General features: G+C 54.9%; 1 protein-coding gene and 1 non-coding gene across 9 annotated transcripts in view; both read right to left on the reverse strand.

The window, feature by feature from the left end:
* MROH1 (maestro heat like repeat family member 1) overlaps window positions 1-21,986 on the reverse strand; it is a 52,412-nt gene that overhangs the window by 19,045 nt on the left and 11,381 nt on the right. For 5 of the 8 annotated variants that reach the window (XM_061122979.1, XM_061122978.1, XM_061122973.1 and 2 more), the window contains exons 2-17: window positions 17,029-17,131; window positions 15,980-16,060; window positions 15,192-15,337; window positions 14,213-14,344; window positions 13,618-13,780; window positions 13,347-13,445; window positions 8,458-8,609; window positions 7,946-8,086; window positions 7,637-7,729; window positions 4,689-4,767; window positions 4,449-4,562; window positions 3,472-3,545; window positions 2,309-2,431; window positions 516-623; window positions 237-381; window positions 115-155 (exon numbers count right to left, since the gene is read on the reverse strand). In XM_061122979.1, coding sequence (XP_060978962.1) covers window positions 115-155; window positions 237-381; window positions 516-623; window positions 2,309-2,431; window positions 3,472-3,545; window positions 4,449-4,562; window positions 4,689-4,767; window positions 7,637-7,729; window positions 7,946-8,086; window positions 8,458-8,609; window positions 13,347-13,445; window positions 13,618-13,780; window positions 14,213-14,344; window positions 15,192-15,337; window positions 15,980-16,001 — 1,632 coding nt within the window. In that variant the 5' untranslated portion in view covers window positions 16,002-16,060; window positions 17,029-17,131. Of the gene's footprint in view, window positions 1-114; window positions 156-236; window positions 382-515; window positions 624-2,308; window positions 2,474-3,471; window positions 3,546-4,448; window positions 4,563-4,688; window positions 4,768-7,636; window positions 7,730-7,945; window positions 8,087-8,457; window positions 8,610-13,346; window positions 13,446-13,617; window positions 13,781-14,212; window positions 14,345-15,191; window positions 15,338-15,979; window positions 16,061-17,028; window positions 17,132-21,986 lie in introns of all 8 variants that reach the window. The other 3 variants (XM_061122977.1, XM_061122980.1, XM_061122976.1) reach the window with 1 other exon arrangement.
* Window positions 21,435-21,557, reverse strand: LOC133042916 (small Cajal body-specific RNA 15). Its single transcript, XR_009689619.1, has one exon. It is a non-coding gene; the product is annotated as a small Cajal body-specific RNA 15 (non-coding RNA).

The following is a 21,986-nucleotide window of genomic DNA, read 5'->3' on the forward strand; positions in this document are numbered from 1 at the left end:
GGGCGACAGGGACTAGGGGAGCGTCCACACCCCCCCGACGCCCCTCAGAGTGGGCACTGCCCGGAGGCCACCTGGCCAGGAGGAGAAGCCGCTGAGGACTGAGTGGCTGCTTACCAGGAGTCTGGTGGTGATGGCGTAGGGAGACGGGAGGTGCACTGCAGGGAGACATACCATTGCACTCAGGGCCGCCCCCTTGGGGGGCAGGTGGGGGAGGGCTGGGCTGGGGCAGGGCACACCGTTGCCGTTGTACTGGATGAGGGGGGCATGGGCCCCCGCCTCCTGCCTCTTCTGGGCCAAGTGCACAAGGCTCCTGCAGAGCGGGCTCAGCGCCCCGGTGAAGCGCATGGGGACCAGGAACTCAAGCAGGTACGGCCAGAGGACCTGGGGGCAGCACAGGGCGTGTGGGAGCCCAGACCCGCAGCGCGGCCTCCCCGCACCCACGGCCTCCCCGCACCTGCTCCCAGACCGAGGGGTCAGGAGCAGGGTGGCAGGTCCCCCAGGGCGGGGGCGCTCACCTCACCCATCCTGTCCACAGTGGTGCTGACCAGGTAGAGGGTGCTGACGCTGATGGCCCGCACGCTATCGGCCGCCAGGGCCTCACTGTCAGCGCCCGGCTTCTGAGGCTGGGGGCGGGAGGGCAGGATGCTGTGCACTGCTCTGCAGGGCACCAGTCATGGGCTCTGGCCCTGAGGACACGGCCTGAACAGAAGCATGACAGTCCCTGCCCAGCCCCTAAGGAGGGGACCATTCCCTGTCACTGGCAGGACACTCGCTCTCCACTAAAATCGCCCAAGAAAGCCAGCTCCCTGGGCCAAGCTCCGGTGTCCAGACTAGAAAAACCGTGAGTATTTCCCGAGAGCCGCTGACCACGTCCTCACAGGTGGTGTTCCATCCTTGTGGATGCAGTCATTGCCTGAGAAAATGCCATTCCCACCAAGAACACAGACAAGCCCTGCTGCTTCATCGGCCAGTGGTTTCTCTCAGACCCAAGGAGACAGTGCTCCACAGCCAGTGCTCCAGAGCCCAGCTCCCTGGAACCTTCCAGGCAAAAAAGGACTCTCTTCTCTAAATGCTAAGTCTTCAATTCATGCTTTGAAACACCGAAAAGCAAACACTGAAAACCAAGAAAAAGTGGGGAAACCGCAATGACTGTTGGAGACGTTTGGCACCTCTCTCCAAGAAATTAAAGATTGAGAAGAAAAAAATAGAGATGTTTAGGGCCTGAATAGCAAGTTTTAGAGCACGCTCTAAAAATATAGATAAAACTTTATACTAAATACACACAAACAATGTTGAATGCCTGACTATTAGGCCAAAAGAAAAATCTCAAGCAACACTTAGAAGCAGAAATACACCTGGCCAGATTCAATGCAATAAAATTACAAGCCCACGGTAGCCACAAAAGGCTAATCACCTAGAAAATTATAAACATCCAAGTCACTGGGTTCTCGACATCCAGGCAAAGGCAGCTGATCTACGTGGGGAGAAGAGTGTTTACAGCGAGCGGTGCTGGGACAACAGGACATCCATGTGCAAAATACTGAGCCTGAACCCACACCTCACGTTAAACAAAATTAACTCAAGATGGATCACAGACCTTATGTAAAACTTCTAGAAGCAAATATGGGGGAACACATTTGTGACTTTGGGTAAAGAAAGGATTTACTAGTTACAACACCAGAAGCAAGAGCTGTAAATAAAAACCCAATAATGTGGACTTCTAAAATATTAGCACTTTTGCTTTGTGAAATACAATGTTAAGAAAATAAACACATATGATGCAACAGATTTTTCAGAAAATATTTACAAACCATAAATCTGATAAGGCACTTGAATCTAAAATATATGAAGAGCACTTCTGTCCTGAAGAAGAAGAAAGGGAACAGCCCAACTCCAAAGCAGGTAAAAGCTGTAAGCAGGCACGTAGACACATGGATGCCAATATCACTGGTCACGGGCATGCTAGCCTGTCACAGTAACTGGAAAATGAGACACACAGCACCAACCTAACCCCACGTGCCAACAGGGCTGCTGCTGGGGCTGTGAGATGGCACAGCTACTTTTGAAAACTGTCTGGAAGCTTCTTATGAATTTAAACATCTCAGCATCTCACAGCAGCTGCTTACACAGGGGGACAAACGCATGCCCTGCAGAAACCTGCACCCACACTTTCACGGATGCTTTATTCACACCTGCCACGCGGCTAGCAGACTGGCACACCCCCAGAGCACCCCTCAGCAGTCAGACGACAAACCACGGGTCCAAGAGACAACACGCGATGATGGAGCAGAGGGACGGCATGCCTTACCTCAGCCTCGGGGGGCAGCGCGCACTGCTGCACGACGTACTCGACCATGGCCTTGCCGCCAGGCTGCTCCAGGTAGCCGTGGTGGGCCATGGCGCTGACCACCTGCACCACTGCCCGCTTCACCTGCCCGGAGCAGGGGGCGCAGGAAGGGGCCTCAGAGGAGCACTGGATGCAGCACGACGGCCCAGCAGGGGCGGGCATATCACCTCCTCCCTGCCTGCACCCCCTGCCTTCCCCCAGCCCAGCACCCATCTCTGGGGCCCTCCCCCTGTCATGGTCACACCTCTCCTCCCCAGACCCCAGGTCACACGTGTGTCCTGAGTGACCACAGGCCAATGGGTCTGGAGGGACTGAGCCACGTGGCAGCCTGAGGGCCCCTAGGCTGGGTGCTTCTGGCCACCGACACTGCAGACAAGTGCCGGGCCCCTCTGAGGGTGGCACAGGGCACAAAGGCCCTGAACAGATACAGCCTCGGTGATTTGGGCTCCAGTCCCCATGAACGGAGGATGAGCCCAAAGGCTAGGGCAGTCCCGGGAAGGGGACCCGCTGCCACTGAGTCCGAGCGGGGGCGCCAGCCCCACGCTCAGCTCTGGGGTCACCACCAAGCCGTGGATATCCTGCCGGAGTCCAGGCTCCTATTTCCTGGGGCTTCCACTGCACCAAGTTGTCTAGCCCTGTGACTCAGGTAGGGCATCAGGCCACCCGAAGGGCTGGATGCCGAGATTTGCATGACGGAGGCCTGACAGAGACCCCCGACACAAGGCTGGTGCTTCCCTGGGCAGCCCTTCGTGCGAGCCAGCACAGTGCTGCCCACGGCTCCACAGGGCCAGGACAGGGGCTCCGAGTGAGAGCCCAGGCCGCCCCATGGGCGTCTCTGTGGCTGACACTTGCCTAGGTCTTTTTGGTGTAACGACTCTTGAGTTCTGGGGGTTCTTCTAGAGAACGATCAAGCCCCAAGGTGGTCTTGAGGACTGCTTCCTAGCTTCACGCCTGGTTAACGTATCAGGAGGAAGTCGGGGGCCCAGACATGCAGCTCAGCAGACACCCAGGCCTGCACGCACGTGCCGAGGCCTGGTGTGCTGAGGCGGCAGCTGCCTGTCAGCGGTGGCTGTGCCGCCTGCCACTAACTGTGCAGGGCCGCGCTAAGCTGCCCACTGACCCACCTTGTTGTTGGTGTCCAGAAGAGGGAGCTTCATGGAAGACAGAATGAAGGGTTTCTTAACTGCCATCTGAGCAGCTGCAAGAAACCAACAGGGGGCTCAGTCTGCCTGCCGATGGGCAGACGCCGGGCAGCCTTTCTGCCACAACATGGGCCAAGCCTGTGCTGCGGGGCCCTGGCCTCAGTGCGGCCCTCTGCGTGGGTGGGGAGAAGGCCACCTAAGCACAGGCCCACCCATCTCTCTCCGAGGGAAAAATGACTTTTTTCAGCAAATGACATTATTTTATCCAATTAAGAAGTGAGGAGGTTGGAAGTTCAGGGCAGCAGAGCTGAGTCAGGGGTCCCAGGTTCAAGTGTGGGGTGAGGGCACCTCCAAGGTCATCAGAATCTTAGTACCACTCCCAGCTCCTGGCTCCAACCTGAAGGCCTGATGTAGCCACGGCCACTGTTTAGCAACCAAGACACACACACACACACACACAAATTCAGGTGTGAAAACCATTCAGGCTTATTGCTGATTAAAACTGCTTTAAAGCAAGAAACCTGAACTCTCCTATCCAGTTGTGAGGAAATCTTCAGACACATGGAAGCCAGGGACTCTCCACAGAACTAGCCTCCACTCCTCCCAAGGTCCACATCTAAGAGACAGAAGAGCGAGCTGTGCCCACGGCCAGGCCTCCACACTGAGGGGCCGCTGCCGTGGATGGCTGCAGGTGGGGGGGTCGGCAGGACTCAGCCACCAGTCCCCCACGCTGAGGCGCCACGGCCCGCCGTCTACAGCCCCTGCCGAGGGCAAACATCAGTGACGGACAACCTGCTGGGAGGCACGCGAGCACCACTGCTGCAACTCTTCAAAAAGTAGGGAATTTTGCAAAATAGAAAGTTGGGGAAAATATTTCAATAACTCAAAGCAAAACGCTCCTTTTCATCCTGAAGATGGAAAGGCGGGCCTATCCCATCTCCATTCCACAAGGCACTCACCCGCCGCGTTGATGACGTGCCTTAGGACCTGCAGGGTGCCCACACGGGTCCTCTCGTTGCTGGTGTCCAGCTTGGGCAGCAGGAAGGCCAGCAGGCGGTCCGGCGAGCAGCAGGCTGCGGGCAAGTGCTCGTCAAGACCGTCTTGCTCCCTGCTGGCTGCCTGCACCCCCCAGGCCCAGCGGGGAGGACGGACATCAGGGCGGTGGGCCCCGGCTGAGACCGAGGGCACCACCCGCGTACCCAGTACGGTGAAGCAACGCAGCACCTCCTTCCGGTTGCTCGTCACCAGCGGGCTGGACGACTCTATGGGCACGCAGATCTGTCCGGGACAGAGGACACAGTCAGCGGCTGCTGGGGCTGGAGAGGGAAGCTGCAGGTCCTCCGGCGTGCTCACCTGGGTGTAGGAACCCCTGCCTGTGCCCAGACATGCTCTCAGGCCCTGCAGGCGGGGTGGGGGGGAATGCAGGACACACAGCTGGCCCTCCTCCTACACCCCACCCTACCCACAGGCAGCCAGGAGAACAAACTCCCCAGACACACTTCCTCATGAGAAAGGAGACAGCTCCCCACTTTCTCGGGTAGGACACGCGAGCACAAAAAACACTGGAGTCTGTCCGTCCAAACCGAGACAGAAAGGGAGCTGCCCTGGCAGGAGTATGGGCAGAGGCTGCAGGCGGCTGCGCCCCTGGATCCCACTGTACCTCTGTGGGCAACACTCGGGCTGAGCTTTGGGTGGCACCCCTGTCCCCACTTAGCCCCCAAGGTTACAACAATGGACCCGCAGGGCCTCTGGGCAAAGGGCTCTGAGGGTACCCTTGGGAAAACCCAGCCTTCCAACCAGGAGGGAGCCGCGGTGCAGTGACCACAGGCGCCACCCCAGCCTGGCCCTGCCAGCTCCCAGGGGACCGCAGCAGGTGGAGCAGGTGCAGGCACGGCCGCCAGGCTGGCTCCAGGTCCCCAAGGCCCTGCTGCCCGCTCCTGGGGTCACTCAGCGACCCACGGAGTGCCTCCACCAGGGCCAGGGGCCAGCGAGGGAGCAGCTTGGAAGCAGATGCTCTGGCCCGCCCCAGGGAGCCTGCGGAAGATGCGTGAGGTGCTCAGAATTCCACAGTGACTGGAGCGCAAACTGCTGCTGAGTCCAGGCGCTAAGGTTTGCACTGATCAGTTAAAAGGCGATAGATCAGAGACAGAACTAGTGACAAGGGCAGTCCCCTGCAGAAAAGATAAAACTAGCTTTTCACTCTTCCTCTAAAATACACTCCAGATGATTAAACAGTATAGGGGGAATGAGAGAACCTAAAAACTCACTGCAGAATTGGAAAGCCTTTTCTAAGTACAGCAAAACCTGACTGTATAAAGATAAATGATGGCTTTAAAAAATTAAATAATGTTCCATGGCAAAAAATGATCATAAACAGAGCCACAGATAACAACAAAGCAGAAACAAATATCTACATACATGACATAAGACTATAAATAACTGCTACAGACCAATATGAAAAAAAACCCAAAACCCTAAAATCAACAGAAAAACAAAAGACATGAATGGAAAACACTAAGAAAAGGATATATCACACTTTTCTAGCTTCTCAGCTTTTCCACAAATATTCCCCTTTTAAACCCCAACCCCTCCCCACAGATTACACTGTTTTTAGTTTCAGGCCATCACTTTCTATTAAGTAAATAATACTCTATCTCTCATTTTTTCCTCACTCTTTCCTCAAGTTGAGATCTTAGACATTCTTCGCTAGGTTAACTCCAAGATACTTTACAATTAAGTTTCTGTTGCTATTGTAAACACCTTTTTTTTTTTTTTTTTTGGTACTTTCTAGCTGGTCACCACTGATGGGGGAAAATACTCTTGATTTTTACAGGTTGGTCTTGTAACTGGCAGCCTTGCTGAACAGAGTTCTAGGACTTGTAAATAGATTCAGTTCTTGTACGAATAAACTTCTAGATGAGTGCATCAGAACAAATATCTGCTAGGAGCAAACACGGCGGGGGCCAGAACAAGGCAACCCTGCCCTCAGGCCTCTGCCGCCTCGCTGGGCATGGGGAGCAGTGGCCTGACAGGACGCAGGATGGGCAGGTGGCCAGGTGAAGGCAAACCGCAGGTCTGTTCTGGATCCTTCCCTTCTGCTTCTCTCCTCACAGGATTCACCCCAAGCCCTGCTGACAAGTGAGTGGGGCCCTGTCCTGCTCTGGACAGTAAGCGAAGGTGGTTGCTCCTTTCCATTGTGACGCAAGCTGTATCCATCACATGTATGATGCAGGCTGATGGATCAGGTATTTAAAATTTACCAAGAGAAGCTCCTTTCCCATCCTGGTTGCTAAGAGTTTCAATGACAAGTAGGTGCTGAACTTCTTCAAAAGCTTTTACTGCATCGCTGAGATCAGAGAGAACCTTCCCACAGCCCCTCCCACTGGGCCCCGTGTGTGGCGAGTATGGGGTGGACAGCCAACTCTCCTCCGCACAGACCCTCATGCCAGCTCTCCCGCGGGTGCCCAGACTTTTCTGTGTGGTCCTGACTTGGAGTCAAGACCAGTCCCACAGAACCTGTCAGGCAGCTCTAGATCCTTTTCTCATTTCCAAGCCCACCTGTGTGAGGTGGAAATGAGCTATCCCTCAAAAGTCTAGAAGAGGCAATCTGAACACCACTGGGTCCCGGGTTTGTTTTCAGAAAGGAAGGGCCTGGAATGCAGTCTCCTTTTCCTTCCTGGTTTAGTCAAATTTTCTATTTCTCTTCTACCAATTGTGACATTTTTAGACATTTCTAGGCATCCATCCACTTCATAGTTTTTCAGGTTCATTACGGCCGAGGAGCCCCCTGAGGCCCTTGCTCCAGCAGAGCCTTCGGGCCCTCCCCTTGCCGGCCTCAGCTGTCAAGGCGGCTCCTTTGCTCCACCTGAGCCCTGACCCTTGGGGACCTGCAGGCAGCGCAGATGCTCCCCCTGCCTGCTGGCCGCCCCCTCCCCTCCTGCCCCCGTGCATGGGGCTGTCCTGTGCCCCACTGCCCGAGTCAGTCTACCCCAAAGGGCTGCACCCAGATGACTTGGGAAGCCTGCAGAGGTCCAACTGGCTGGACCCCTGCCCCGAGTCTTGCTCCCTGGGCCCCTCAACAGGCACCCCCATAGCAGGACAACAGCTCCTGGCCCCAGCCTGCTCACAAACCCCTCCAGTGGCCCACCTGAGCGTGCAGAGCGGCCAGGAGAGAGTCGAGCTGGATGTCCAGCGTGCGGCTGCCCACGCTCACAGCTGCCTCCAGGATCTGGCCGAGGCTCTGCAGGGAGGAGCAGACTGTCAGGACCTCCTCGCCCTCAGCCCCATCCCACCTGGCTGAGGGCGCCTCCCAGCAGGACACCACCCTAGGGCTAGAGTGAGGAGGCAGCGGTGCCAGGAAGGGGGCCTGGCTCTCCAGCTCCACCCGCGGCCCTCACTGAGGCCGACAGCCCACCAGGGCCTCACCCACTGAGGCCCGCAGCCGCACTGTGCGCACCTTGGACACGTGGACTGTCTCGGCATGCTTCTTGTAGAGGGTGAGCACCCCAGGCAGCAGCTTGGGGAGCTGCTCCTCCAGCTTCTCACTGGGGAGCAGGTGGCTCATGGGCCCCAGGGCCTCCACCACTGCGAGCCGCAGCTGGAGGAGGCAGGGACACCAGTCAGTGGTGGGGGGACAAGGGCAGGAAGTCCTCCACCAGGGACCTAGAGCACAGGCTCCTACAAGGTGAAGGGAGTGGGCCAGGGGAGAAGTCAGAGCAGCCAGGCCCCTCCCTAATGTGTGGAGGCCCCAAGGTGGGGGTGGGGCCTCAGCAAAGCAGCCCAACGCTGCGAGGACCTGCAGGAGAGACCCCACAACACAAGGCTTGGCGTGGGCAGGTGGACACAAATCTCTACCGAGATCCTGAGGAATGGTAGAAGGGCCCAGGGGTCTGCGGCAGGACCTCCAGGTTGGGAAGGGAGAGGGCAGTCAGCTGGTGCAGCCACCAGTCCCCCACCCACAGAGCATACCTTCGCTTCCCGGCTCTGTAGCCACTGGTGGAAAAGGATGTCATAAGCACCAAAGATGTCTGAGGCGAAGGCGTCCTTTCTGACCGTGGGGTCTGGGGCCTGGTCCAGGTTGGCCAGGTACTCCAGGGTGCTCTCACTGAAGCGCTGCAGAGCTGTGGTGACCCCAGCGGTGAGAAGGCAGGCATGGTCACGCTGGCTCTCAGGCAACCCCTCTAACATCCCATGCCCGCCTACGAGATACCCTCCTGAGCAGCCCGGCGAGGCTCAGGACTACAGGGTGGGGCGGGGGTGAAGGGTCCCCTGACTCTCGTCCTTCCCAGAACCCAGAACACGACTTTTCTAGAAATTCAGTCTCTGCAGATACACTAAGTTAAGACGAGGTCATGGTGGGGTGGGGTGGGGTGGGCTCTAACCCACCAGGACCCTGTCCTCATAAGAACAGAGACAGACATAGTGATGACGGAGGCAGACGCTGCAGTGACACAACCTCAAGCCCAGATGCCCAGATCGATGGGCACCTCCAGACACCACGGGAGCCTGGAAGGACTCTGTCCAGAGTCACAAGGTGCGCGGCCCTGACAACAGCCTGCCCTCAGACACTGGCCTTCTAAGCTGTAGAAGACAGCCCTGTTGTCTTTAGCCCCTGATTTGTGGTTCTGTGTCACAGTGGACATCAGTACATGACCAACCTCCCCCAAATGCCCCCAGGCCACCACGCCCACCTGCTCTGGTCTGTGGTGCCCACCTCTCCCCTCACAGACACACATACCAAATGCTTTCAAGGACTGCTGTCCAAGATGGCGTGGGACCCCCAGGACACATGCAGGAAGACCTGGGTGTGTGAGGCTGGGTGGGGGTGCGGTGCTGAAGGTGGGGAGCACCAGCCTGGGGGGGCTGTGTCCATGCAAGGGATGGTGCCGTGGATGCTCAGGCAGGGAAGCCGGGGGACCCACTTAGGTGTAGAACTGTGAGTGGTCAGCAGGGCCTGGACTGTGGGTCATGTGAGACGATGGGACTACAAATAGTCTGAGGCCAGAACCTGGCCACGCAGCCACACTGAGGCCTGGGCAGTGCAGGAGAGGAGAACCAGACGGCTGGCAGGGGTGTTAGCTCACAGCTGGCCCCGGGGCAAGAGCCCACCCCAGGATCTTGACTGACAGGATCACGTGCTCCAGCTCATGACCTCTGACCTGGACCACTTGCAAGGCTAATTTCTCAGCTTGGGTTTTGCAGCCCAACCCTCCGTCTACAGGAAGGCAGTTATGGTCACAAGCACTAGAGAGAGAACACACACGACCTCCTGGAGCCCACAGCGGGAGGTCTGTATCTGGCTGTCCTCCCACTGAGGATGCCTTCAGTGGGGAGTGGGTCTGCTTAGGTGGGCCCTGGTCCCTGCCTGCCACCCCAACCCCTGCGTCCACCTATTCTTGCTCCTTGAGTTGCTCAATCAGGCTGCTGGTCAAGCTGACCAGGGCTTCGAGGTATCCTGTGTGGGAAGGGCTTTCAGGATAACAGGACATTACGTGGCTTGAAGTGGAACCCCCCCTCGCCCCCGGCCCCGAGTTTCTTACCAGGTTTGTGCTTTTAATCAAGGACACACGTGCCTCATGTATACGAGTCACTCAGGCCCCTCCCCCAGCCTGATTTTCCTTATTCCAGAAGCAAACACAGGGTTTGGGCCTCTCTCTCCACACACGTGTGTGCAGTGTTCCCCATGTACCCCAGGCCAGGACCAGCCCGATCCATCCACCCCTCCAAACCCACGTGGCTCCGAGCCCACCACTCCCTCCATGAGCAGCTGTGTCCTGAGTTAAGGACTGTCTGGTGTTTGAGTCCCCTTGTTCTCAGGCCAAAGTCACTGCAGCAACCTCCACACCTCTTGCCACACATCCTGAGGCTCTCCCAGCCTCACCACACGGGCAACACCCTTCCGGATCCTGGCTTCTCAAGGGACGTCTCTACATCTTCCTGCTCAGCAAGACTCGGGGCGGGGTGCTGATTCTCAGGGGTGCCTTCCGCTGGAGCTTTCTAGCACTCTCCCTCAAGCAGAAGGCAAGCCCTCGGCCTTCTCCTGGACCACCTGTCCCGCAGAAGCTTCCTGAAGCAGGAGTGGGGAGGGCCTCTCCACCTGGGACAGCTCCCACAATGCCCCCCACTGCCCCGCCCCCTCCACATTCTCCGTTCCTTCTATCCAAGGTCATTATCGAAGACTGGCTTCATGGCTTCACTTGCTAAATCTTTTCTTTCTCTTCTGTTTTTCACATACTTGCATCTTGGCTCCATTTTCTAGAGGATTTCCTCAACACTTCCATTTCTACCTTCCATTTTCATCATGTCGCTAATTCCCAAAAGCTTTATTGCACTGTTCAAACGTAGCTTCTTTATAGCAACGTGCTTCTGTTTCATGAATGCATCTTTTCTCATCTCAACGAAATATCAACCAGATTTCCTCTCCTGTCTGTTTTCCCCTCCCTCAACTGTCTGCTTCCCCTAGTCTCCCTTTCTGTTTACTTTGCTGCTGCCTCTCTCATCAGACTTTCCCGGTGGGTGGTGAGTGTGGTTTCCTGCCAGCGCTGGCAGTGTGTCCAGGCCAGCTGAGCACCTGTTGTCTGGGCCCTGTCCACCCACCTCTGGGGTCCTCCTCCCCACCCTCCCCCTGCCAGGCCGCAGCATCCTGCAAGCTGGACAAGAACCTCTGAGTGCACACACACTCCTGTTCTGGGCCCCATGGCCCACTTGGGCCACCTTCCTGCACAGTGAACACAATCTGCCTAGAATCGGAGACTGCCTGGAAGGACAAGAGGTCCCAGTCCTCTTGTGGCCCACTCAGGCTGCGGATGGGCTGACGTGGACGCTCCTGGCCTGACTGAGGCTGCTCCAGTGGGCAGGACCATGCTTCCCTCAACTGCAGACCTGAAGCACTGTCTGTGGCAAGGCGCACACACCTCAGTCACAGGGCGGCTACAGGCAGTGTCTGCTGGCCCACCTGGCCCTTCACATGGCATGGCAGCCAGGTGAACACTGTAGGCCCGCAGCCTGTGAGGGGCAGGGCCTCCTGCACAGGGCTCTGCAAGTCCTGGCACGATGCCAGCACTTCCCAGGGCAGCTGCCAGGCGAGGGACCAGCCCTCAGCTCCAACACAGGCTCTCCTCCCTCCCTGCCAGGATGAGTGCTGTCCTTGGAGCTCTTTTCCCCCAGCCCCCACAGCTCTCCCCAGTCCCTTCTGTGTCCCCCCAGCTGGGATGTGTACTGTCCTTGGAGCTCTTTGCCCCCCCGCACCCCCAAGCTCTGCCTCGGTCCTCTCTGCGTCCTGCCCCTGCACTCTGAGCTCAACAACGATTCCCACCCAGCTGCTCAGGGATCCTGTCACAAGTTCCCTTTTCAGCAGAAACCAGGTCAAAGAGGGTTTCAGCCCATGTGGGAGGGGCCCTCAAGAGGAAGGCGTGGAACAGAGAGAACAGGAATGTAGGGGCTCTGAGGGGCTAGGGCTCTTCCTAGAATCCCCCTGAGAGCTGGGGAACCTGAACCCAAAACCACCATGAACAGGTGGGCTGCAGCCCAAAGCTCTAGGCCCCAGATAGGAAAGTCCCCTGGTGTGCACAGAACAGGCAGCTTCACTGGGACCCCTCTGCAAACACCAACTCTGCTTGGCTACCAGCCTCCCAACCCCTGCCTTGGTGTGGCCATAGCCTAACCACGTCCCTCTAGCCTGGCCATGGGGGTGGAAGCCCAGGACCTCTAACAGCCTGGAGATTAAAAAGGGTCCTTAGGGCTTCCCTGGTGCTCCAGTGGTTAAGAATCCATGTTCCAATGCAGGGGACTTGGGTTTGATCCCTGGTCCAGGAAGACCCTACATGCCTCGAGGGAACTAAGCCTGTGCGTCACAACTACTGAAGCTGGGATGCCTAGAGCCCATGTTCGACAAGAGAAGCCGCCATAATAAAGAGCAGCCCCTACTCTGCACGACTAGAGAAAGCCCTCGCCAGCAACAAAGACCCAGCAAAAGCAAAAATGCGTACATGCATGCTAAGTTGCTCAGTCATGTCTGACTTTTTGTGACCCTATGGACTGTAGCCCACCAGGCTCCTCTGGCCACGGGATTCTCCAGGCAAGAATGCTGGAGTAGGTTGCCGTACCCTCCTCCAGGGGATTTTCTCAACCCAGGGATCAAACCCACAGTGACAGGTGGGTTCTTTACCACTAGTGCCACCTGGGAAGCCCACAACCAAAAATAAACTATTTTAAAAAGGGGATCCTGTCTTCATGGGACCTCATGGGCCTAGGTATTCCCACTCCCTCCCCTCGGTAGCAGCTGTCTTCCTGAGACTGGAGGGGACGCTAGGGACACCAGGAAGCCGAGGGACAAGAGCTGTGTGCAGGCCACTAGAAGAGGCCAGGCTTCCTCAGACCCCATGTTTCAAGACCATCTGCTCCCTATAGGAGTGCCCTCCTGCCCATCAGGAGTCATGCCATGAGGCACTGCCCATGGCACACAGAGGGTGGGAGAATGAACACTCCCAGGATACCCAGGGAAATATCACTCTACCAGAACGAGCAGGGAGAGAAGTGGGAAGAAGCTGCAGCTCTGGTCAGTCTCCTTCTGCCCCCTATTAAGTGTCCAGGGCTCAGGGGAGTACAGTGTAAGGTCCTGGTCGGGGGTGGGGGGCCCAACAGCAAAGAAAAGCTGCCAGACAGCAGAGGTCAGGTCTCTAACTGCAGCAGTGCCCGCTCAGCCCCCATCTGCATCACCCTTCCTCTAATTGTCCCACCCTCCTCCTGCAGCCTGAAGGCCCCCCGGCCCCCCACAAAGGAGCACTAGAAACAAAGACCCCACCCCCAACAGTGGGCAGACCGCACCCACCCACCACCCCACAGAGGCCCTGTCTTACCACAGCAGAACACCACTTTCATTGAGTCATGTTTGGCTGCACCCAGCATGGGCAGCATGGTGCTGAGGATGGACGTCAGGAAGGGCACCATGCCAAACACTGCAAGAAGGGGCGCGTCACAGAGGCCCACGGCCACCCCGACCCCGCCACACAACTTGAGCTCTCTCTGCACAGCTTGGGGCGCGTGGTGGAGCAACTGGGACCCAAGGAACCAAGATGCCAACCTCAGAACCTCTGAGTGTGCAAGCAGAGGGGCGGGGCCGCCACCTACCATTGGAGATGGAGAGGCTGGCGAGTGTGTGCACAGTGCAGGGATGCGGCAGGAGCCCAGGCTGGAACTTGCTCAGCAGCTCCTCCATCACGCTGCTGATGAACCGCCTCCCCACCGCCACCAGGACGCTGCTGGCGGCTTGCTGCCAATCAGAGACCAGCTCCTGTCCCCAAAGACCTCAAGTGACACCCTGACCAAAGGAGGCAGATCTCACCCACCCTGAAGGTGCCCAGGAGGAAAACTGGACACTCTGCCTTCAGTTCCATTGGAGGACAGGCCGCCAGTGTTCAGCACGCTCTGGGACTGCTGTGAGCAGGGCCCCAGGCTGAGCCTCGAGCCCATGCACACTCGAGTCAGGCCCTGGTGCTCCTACATTCGCCCTGAGAGCTTGGGAGCACTGCTTTCCACTTCAGTTTCCATCTGAAATGGCGGGGTGACCCACCCCACCCCACAAGGGCAGTCAGTACACAGGACCAACAGGCCAAACCCAAGGCAGCCAGACACAAACCCATGTTCTCAATGCACTCGGGAAGAAAACAGCTCCCTGCCCCAGCCAGGGGCGGGTCAGCCAGGTCAGGGCAGGTATCCCCCATACCTTCACTTTGGTCATCTCATTGGAAGCCAGGAGGATGATGGCCCTGGCCATGTCCTTGTCCAACTCGCCGATGTGATTGCTCACGACTGTCTCCATAGCCCGTAGGACCATCGTCCGGTATGGATGCGCTAGCTGTAGAGAGAGATGGTGGAGGAAGGACCGGGACTCCCTTGTCTCTCATGGCTCCTCCCCGAGCTCAGGAATGAGCTCCCTACACTGGCACAGTGGTGGGGGTGGGGGCAGGGGCGGGATGGGGCCCTGCGGGAGAGGAGGGGTCATCAAACTGGCTCAGGAGCCCAGGGGCCCCGTCAGGACTCAACTGTCCAACCCTGAAATGGCAGCTGACAGATAAGAGCCCAAAACTCAAACAAAAAGAAAGACGGTCTTTTGAGACTGCAAGTCTAACTCCTAGGAATGAGTCTAAACCATGCACTGTGGAAATTGAAATTCTGTCCCACTACAGGGAGACAGGAGTGTCACAGAACCCTGCAGTCGGACCAGGAGAGGTGGAGCTGGCACAGCTCTTGGTGCAGTCTCAGCAGGGCCCGACCAGTGGCGTCTACGGTTGGGCAGGGAGCAGAGGCCCAGGCCCGCTGGGCGAGGCCCTGTCCCAGGTGCTACGCAGCGGCCCCTTTCTCACTAGCTGGGTAGGTGAGAGGAACGGTGGACTGGGCCTGTGCAAGGGCAACCAGACACAACAATGCCGACCACCCGGTCCCCCACAACAGGACTGACCCACAGGACAGAGTGGGTCACCTATGCTGGACTTGCCGCCTGGAGGGGGCCTGGACTTGCCGGTGTGACTTTCCACCCACAGCAACCTGGCTGCATACTTCAGACCCACTGGAGCCACTGCCCTGCAGGCCCCACCCTTCACCGAAGGCCCCATTCCCACCACAGGCCCCGCCCCTTGCCACGAACCCCACCCCGCAGGCCCCTCCCCACAGGCCTCACCCCAGCCCCGAGGAGCAATAAATACCTTTTCGTGCAGCCGCAGGTGCTCCTCACAGGCGCTGAGCACCTCCGCTGGCTGCGACTCTCCGAGGGTGCACAGGGCGCCACATACCTGCTCCTGCACCCGAGGGTCCTTGTCAGTGATGGCGTTCAGCAGGATGGTGGACAGCCCTACAGTGACAAAGTCCGATGGCAGGGTCAGGCCTGGCCCCGGCCCACCGCCTGGCTCAGCCTCTGAGGACTCAGCCTCACTGGCCCGGCCTCTGCAGCCTCAGGCGCACACACCGCCCCCTCTGTCCACCGTGCCGGCCGGGGTCTCTGGGACCCACTGGCCACCTGCTCTGAGGTCGCTCTGGACACCTCTACCCCGGCCTTCCAACCCAGGCCGTGTTTTCTCCGCATCTCCAGCCCGGCTGGATCCGAGCTCCTATAAAAAGCAGGCAGTGTGGGCTCAGCCCCACGAAGCGGCTCCAGGAGGACCTCTGGCCCACACTCTGCCCTGGACCATGCCCTGGCAAAGAGCTGGCCCTGGCTGCAGGTACAGTGGCCAGTCAGAGTGAACGCTGGCCCTGGGGCTTTTGTAGGCAAGGAGGAAGGCACAGGGACTCTCCCCCACGGAGCACAAAACCACTGTGCCAGGCAAACGCTGTCCCCACACCAGACTGAGCCAGCGTCGGCAGAGACGAGAGCTTCCTTTTCTTTTCTAATGAAGCCTTAAAGAAAGTGTGTTCAAGCAGCGGTCACTCCTCCCAAGTGCATTTACTCAGAAATCCGCAGCATGCCGTGGAGGCCAGCCAAGGGGCCCACACTCACTCTTCACGTAGGTCTCGCTCATCACTGTGGCTCCGGCTTCTTCTCGCCTCCTGGTGTAAACATGGACACCTCTCTTCAGACCTGGAGTCACCAGACGTGCAACATTTAAGTCACTGGCCTCCTCAGTTTATGAGTAGTTAGTGTGTTGTGTAAAACACAAGATCAGAAAGGGTTTGTCTGGGAGACAGTCTCTGCCACACTCTGGCTGAGTGGTGCGCAGAGGACAGGTGGTACCCGCTCCACCCAGCAGCCGGCAGCCCCGCCGTCAAGTGCTTGCCCACAGGGGCTCGTCCTGGCTGGCCTGCAGAGGGGGCCAGGCCAAGCGTGACCACCACCTCCACTGACAGCATCTTCCTTCACTCTGTGCACATAAGGCCTCGTGCCACTGACAGACTGTGCAGAAAGGGACACCCCTCCCTGAGGGCCAAGAACAACAGCCTTCGTCACTGCGTGGCCAGGACCCCCCACTTCCTGTTGGCTGAACAAGACTGGACAGGCAGCTCAGGGATCTGGTGGGCTCTCTGGCGTCTGAAACCAACCATCCAGACAGCACACGGGATTTGAGAGTTGCAGCTTTCAAACATCATGTGCCTCAAAGCACCACTTGCAATAGATATACCCAAAGAATAAAGCCCATGGAATACGCAAGTGCCTCTGCACTTCCCCACGCGGTCACAGGCTCCGACAACCGGTATGGGACTGCTTTCTCACAGTGGGGTCCTCTATTTTCTGGGCACCACCTTCATTCCTGGGCACCGCCCATCCAGAAAAGGGTGCGGGTAGAGGAAGCAAAGGCGACAGGCCACCTCCTGCTCCTGAGCTCATTGGCTGTGGCCACTCATTGGCTGTGGCCACTGGGAAGGGGCAGTGAGAGGTGTCTGACGAGTGGGGGACTACAGCAGGTGAGAACTCTAGATCGAGAAGGCACCCTGGTCCTAGGCATTCACCCATCCCACCAAAACCTCAGTGCAATGAAAGAAAAGATGCATGTTTTAAAAGAACAAGCCCACAAGGGCGCTAGAACACAAGAACAGATAAAATTAGCAGACCAGACACTTCCAGGAATCTCAGGCAGGCAGAAGGCAGATGGAGAAGACTGGTTTGAGGCTGGTGGCATCAGCAAGGTGTTTCCCCTCTTTTCCTGGAAAGCATCTAAAAATAACAAGGAAAACAAGAAATAAAAACACATATTCCATTAACAGCAGAGCAAGGAGGTGGCAAAACCCCCCATCCTGCAAAGGTGAAGGGCTGAAAATGCCGCGGCCGTCAGGCAGGTATGAAGGTGCTGGCCGCAGGCTCCACAAAGAGCCACAAGGACTCTTCTCAGAGGCAGGCACCCCTGCACATGGAACCCACTTCCTGAGGTCCCTGGGCCAGTCTGAGTAATGAGCACGCAGCCCGCTCCTGGCGCAGGGGCTTCGCCTGTGAAAAGCTACAGCTGCCCATCTCCATGGCCTCAGAGAAGATGGGTTGAACAGCTCCAGCTCCACAGTTTGGAGCATCCTTCATACAAATGCAGACAGCTCGAGCAGAAGCACACACATACATAAGGGACATCAGCTCCCAGCCTGCCTGGGAGGAATGGACCTATTTGCCACCTCAACCCAAACAACTAAAAAACTGAATGAAACACATGGAACCAGAGTTCTCAGGCTGATGGGCATCAGGAATAAAGGGTGGGAAAGCCTTTGATCATGTCAGCTCATCACCTGAAGGGCATGTCCAGCTGAGGACATGCAGAGCGGCCTGGGAACAACTTGGGATGCCCGGGTCTTGCTGGAGTCCACAGGGTCCAGTACCAGGTAGAACCTCAGAGGCCTGCAGAGGGTCCCCAGTCACTCAGCTGATTTACTGGCCAGCACAGGGGCAGAAAAATAATGTCCCCAAGGATGCCCATGTCCCCATGCTTAGCACAGGAGTATGTTACTTAGCTGGCAAAAGGGACTTAGCAGATGGGGTCAAGGGCACAGACCTTGAGGTGAGGAACTACCCTGGATTATGTGAGTGAGACCCGCCTTAGTTCTTAAGAGCAAAGAACTTTTCTCAACTGCATCAGAGACAGGAGGAGAAGGAGGGAGGAAACAAACACGGGAACAACCCACCTGACCTGCTGCACAGACTGGGCGGGAGGCCAGAGACGACCCAAGGCGCGGGAGGAGCCACCCAAAATGACTCGCAGAAACAATCCCTGCGGCTTGCAATGAGCCAGGCGAGGGCCTCTCCTGGCAGCAGGGGAACATCACAACTCTCAGAGCACTGGGAAGGGCACTCAGGAGGGTTTCAACTCAGTAAAGAAGTAAAACTAGGGCGTTCCCCAGGGGCCCAGTGGTGAGGATCCCAGGTTCTCACTGCCATGGCCCAGGTTCAATATCTGGTTGGGGAACTGAGATCCTGCAAGCCAAGCCATGCAGCCAAAAAAGGAAAAAGAAGAAAAAGGTAAAATGCCATTCTGGTTTCACCTACCAAAGCTAAATGCAAGACCTGAAAGGATCAGACCATTCCCAAGTAACTTAGACCAGCCCAGCACAAAGCTTGAGAATAACAAGAGGAACACAAAACACCATGCACCAACAAACAAATAAAAGAAAGAAAAATAACAGTGTCTGGCATCCAATCAAAAATGACCAGGCACTCAAAGAGGCAAGAAAAGTGAAAGTGAAGTCGCTCAGTCGTCTCTGACTCTTTTCGGGCCAGTGGACTGTAGCCTACCAGGCTCCTCCCTCCATGGGATTCTCCAGGCAAGAATACTGGAGTGGGTTGCCATTTCCTTCTCCAGGGGATCTTCCTGACTCAGGGATCAAACCCGGGTCTCCCGCAGGCAGGCGCTTTAACCTCTGAGCCACCAGGGAAGCCCTACACAACCCAAATTTGTTGCATGGCTAAGAAACTCAAATAGGGGCTCTGTAGCCCCTAGAGGGGTGGGATGGGGACGGAGATGGGAGGGAGGTTCAAAAGGGAGGGGATATATGTATACCTATGGCTCATTCAGGTTGAGGTTTGACAGAAAACAACAAAATTCTGTAAAGCAATTATCCTTCAATAAAAAAATAAATTAAAAAAAACAACACACAACCTGTAACGAGGGTGAGTCAGTCAATAGACACTGACCTGGAAATGGTGCAGAGGAAAGAATTACTAGATGAGACATTTAGATTACAACTGTATGTTATATATTCTAGAAACCACAGGAAACACTAAGTATGTTAACATAAAGAGGCTAAAGTAAAAGAATGGGAGAAGAAAAATGAGGCTGACAATAATCACAAAAAAGCTGGAGGGGCTTCCCTGGTAGTCCACTGGTTAAGAATCCACCTGCCACTGCAGGGGACACAGGTTCGGTCCCTGGTCTGGGAAGACCCCACATGCCTCAGGGCAGTTAAGCCTGTGCAACACAACTCCTGAACCTGTGTGCTGCAGCTTCTGAAGCCCACATACCTAGAGTCCGAGCTCTGCAAAAAGAGAAGCCACTGCAATGAGAAGCCTGCACACCACAGCTAGAGAGTAGCCCCTGCTCGCAGCAACTCGAGAAAGCCCATGCACAACAGTGAAGACCCAGTGCAGCCAAAAATATATAAATAAATAATTTTTTTAAAGCTGGAGTTGACTATATTAATATTAGATAAAGTAGACTTCAGAGACATAACAATTATTTTTTTTAATTAAATCGCTTTTTATTTGGAAAAGTGTATGTTTAATAACTGACTTCCTACTGGTTCAATCAACATTTTGCAAGCACTTGTACACATCCAATAAAATATTTCTGAAGCTTGTGCTTGGTAATCAATCTGCTTTTCTCATTCTCCAGAATGATTTAAAATCTTAACTCATTTTAAGAGTTTTAAATGGCTCCTGCCGGGGTCCAGCCTCGGCATGATCCAGGGGGTACCCTCAGGATTAACGGCGTCGGCGAGAGAGAGAAGACACATGAGACCAGCCTTGATAGGGCCAAGTCTGCGAGGGAGAGAGAGAGAAAGAGAGAAAGAGAGACAGAGAGAGAGAGAAAGAGAGAGTGACCAGACGGGGGGTGCAGCAGAGTCTGGCCATGCTTTACTTTTTACCATAGCTTTTATACCCTAAGTTAGTACATTTCTAAGGGGAAGATAGTTTAACATTACATCAGCTTGTTCTTCACGAAACCAGGGTGTTTTCTGCATACTTCTTTGTTTATGAGGGTCTTGTCCATTATCTTCTGGCCTTGGGGCCTGTTAACATTTTATGCAAGTCAGGTGAATGTAAACCTATTTTCTGTTTCTATGGTGACCTTAACTGAAAGGTAGCAGTCTCATAGGGCAACAGTACAGAGTAGAAGTATAACCTTGTTAACACAAAAATTAATCCTTCTGCAGAAGTTGTCAGTTGCGTTTATCTAAGAAGTGTACCCCACACTGACTCTGCGACTTTGGTGAGGCAGCTTCTGCCTAGCACTCCTGGCTGACAATTAACAACCATTTCATTGTTACCACACTAGGGCTAAGCTCTTATTTCTCTAGATCTTTAACTATATTAACAATGGTTTCTATAACACAACCTTAGCACATTAAAAGCAAAAACACAGCAAGCAAAACACAGCAAGCAAATGTCAACTCAATAACCACCTATAGAATAATTTTTCTTATGTTTTCTAGTAGGACTCCTTCACCCCTCAAAAATGCTCTATGTCTATTACGGCTTTTATATAATCAGGTTATTTATGCTATTTTATGATTAGGGTATTATAAGCAACCATGCATATTAGTACCAAGGGCATAAAGGCATTTGCCAAACAAACTAAAATACCAACAAAGGAGTTTAAATTAAAACACTCCTTTCACCCTGGATAATCTCATAAAATACCACCACCTGGGAAACTTATTGATTAAAGTTCTAAATTGATTCTTATTTGGGAAGAGATCGGGGAAGGCCTTCTGCCTGTGTCACAGAAATTAGGGAGTAGTCTATTGAAGCAAGCATCAGAAAGACAGATATCATCTTTAAGGTGAGTGCCAGGGGCAGCTTTTCAGAATCCCTGAAAACCTGATCCGCTTTGCCTGTCAGGTTTTCTCCTCATGACCTTGTCATGGGTGGGATCTCGTGAGCTAGCCTTTTTGAAACCCCTGAAAACCTGATCCGCCTTGCCCGTTAGGTTTTCTCCCTCATGGCCTTGTCATGGGTGGGATCTCGTGTGCACTGGCAGCTGCCCAGAATGATTCACCATGACACAGCATTCTGCACATGAGACTATGCTGGTCTCCCTACAAGAAGGCTTGGCCACCAGAAGCTGTCCTGGACCCTCTGAAACCTCTACTACAGGAAAGGTCCTCTCCTCCACTTTCCTAATCAAGTTCTCCAGGTGGTAATCACTTTCCTGTCAACTAGAGTAAGATCCACATGGGTTCCCTAAGTCTTTCTTCACCCTTACTCATCTCTGTATTCACTACTCCTATTTTCTACAGTGAGACAATGGAAACTGTATCATTGCTGTTGGTAGATAAGTAGGTCTTGAATTCATTTTGCAAACAAGACCTGTTCTATCTACCTTTTCATTTAGGAGACTAAAAGCAGAGTCAGCTTGACTTCAAGGACTCTATTTTCTTCGCAGAGACATAACAATTTTGAACATTTATTACGCACCTAATAACAGAGCTTTAAAATACACAAAGTCAAAACTAAAAAAATTCAAGGAGAAATAAACAAATACAAAATACAACAGAAATTCCAACAGCCCTCTATTTGTAATTGTTGTAATAAGTGTACAGAAAATCACTGCAGGTACAGAAGACTTGAACAATACCATCAATCAACTTGGTTCAAGCAGTATTTTTATAATATTCCATTCATTAACAGAAGAATATATATTTCTTCAAAAAGCTCATGAAACATTTACCAAGACTGGCTATGTTCTGAGCAATAAAACAAGTCTCAATAAATCTAACAGTATTCAAGTCTTACAAACTATGTTTTCTGTGCTGCTAGGTCATTCAGTCCTGTCCAGCTATTTGTGATTCTAAGGACAGTAGTCTGCCAGGCT

Source organism: Dama dama, chromosome 21, assembly GCF_033118175.1.
Source record: "Dama dama isolate Ldn47 chromosome 21, ASM3311817v1, whole genome shotgun sequence".
In the NCBI taxonomy this organism is placed as follows: Eukaryota; Metazoa; Chordata; class Mammalia; order Artiodactyla; family Cervidae; genus Dama; species Dama dama.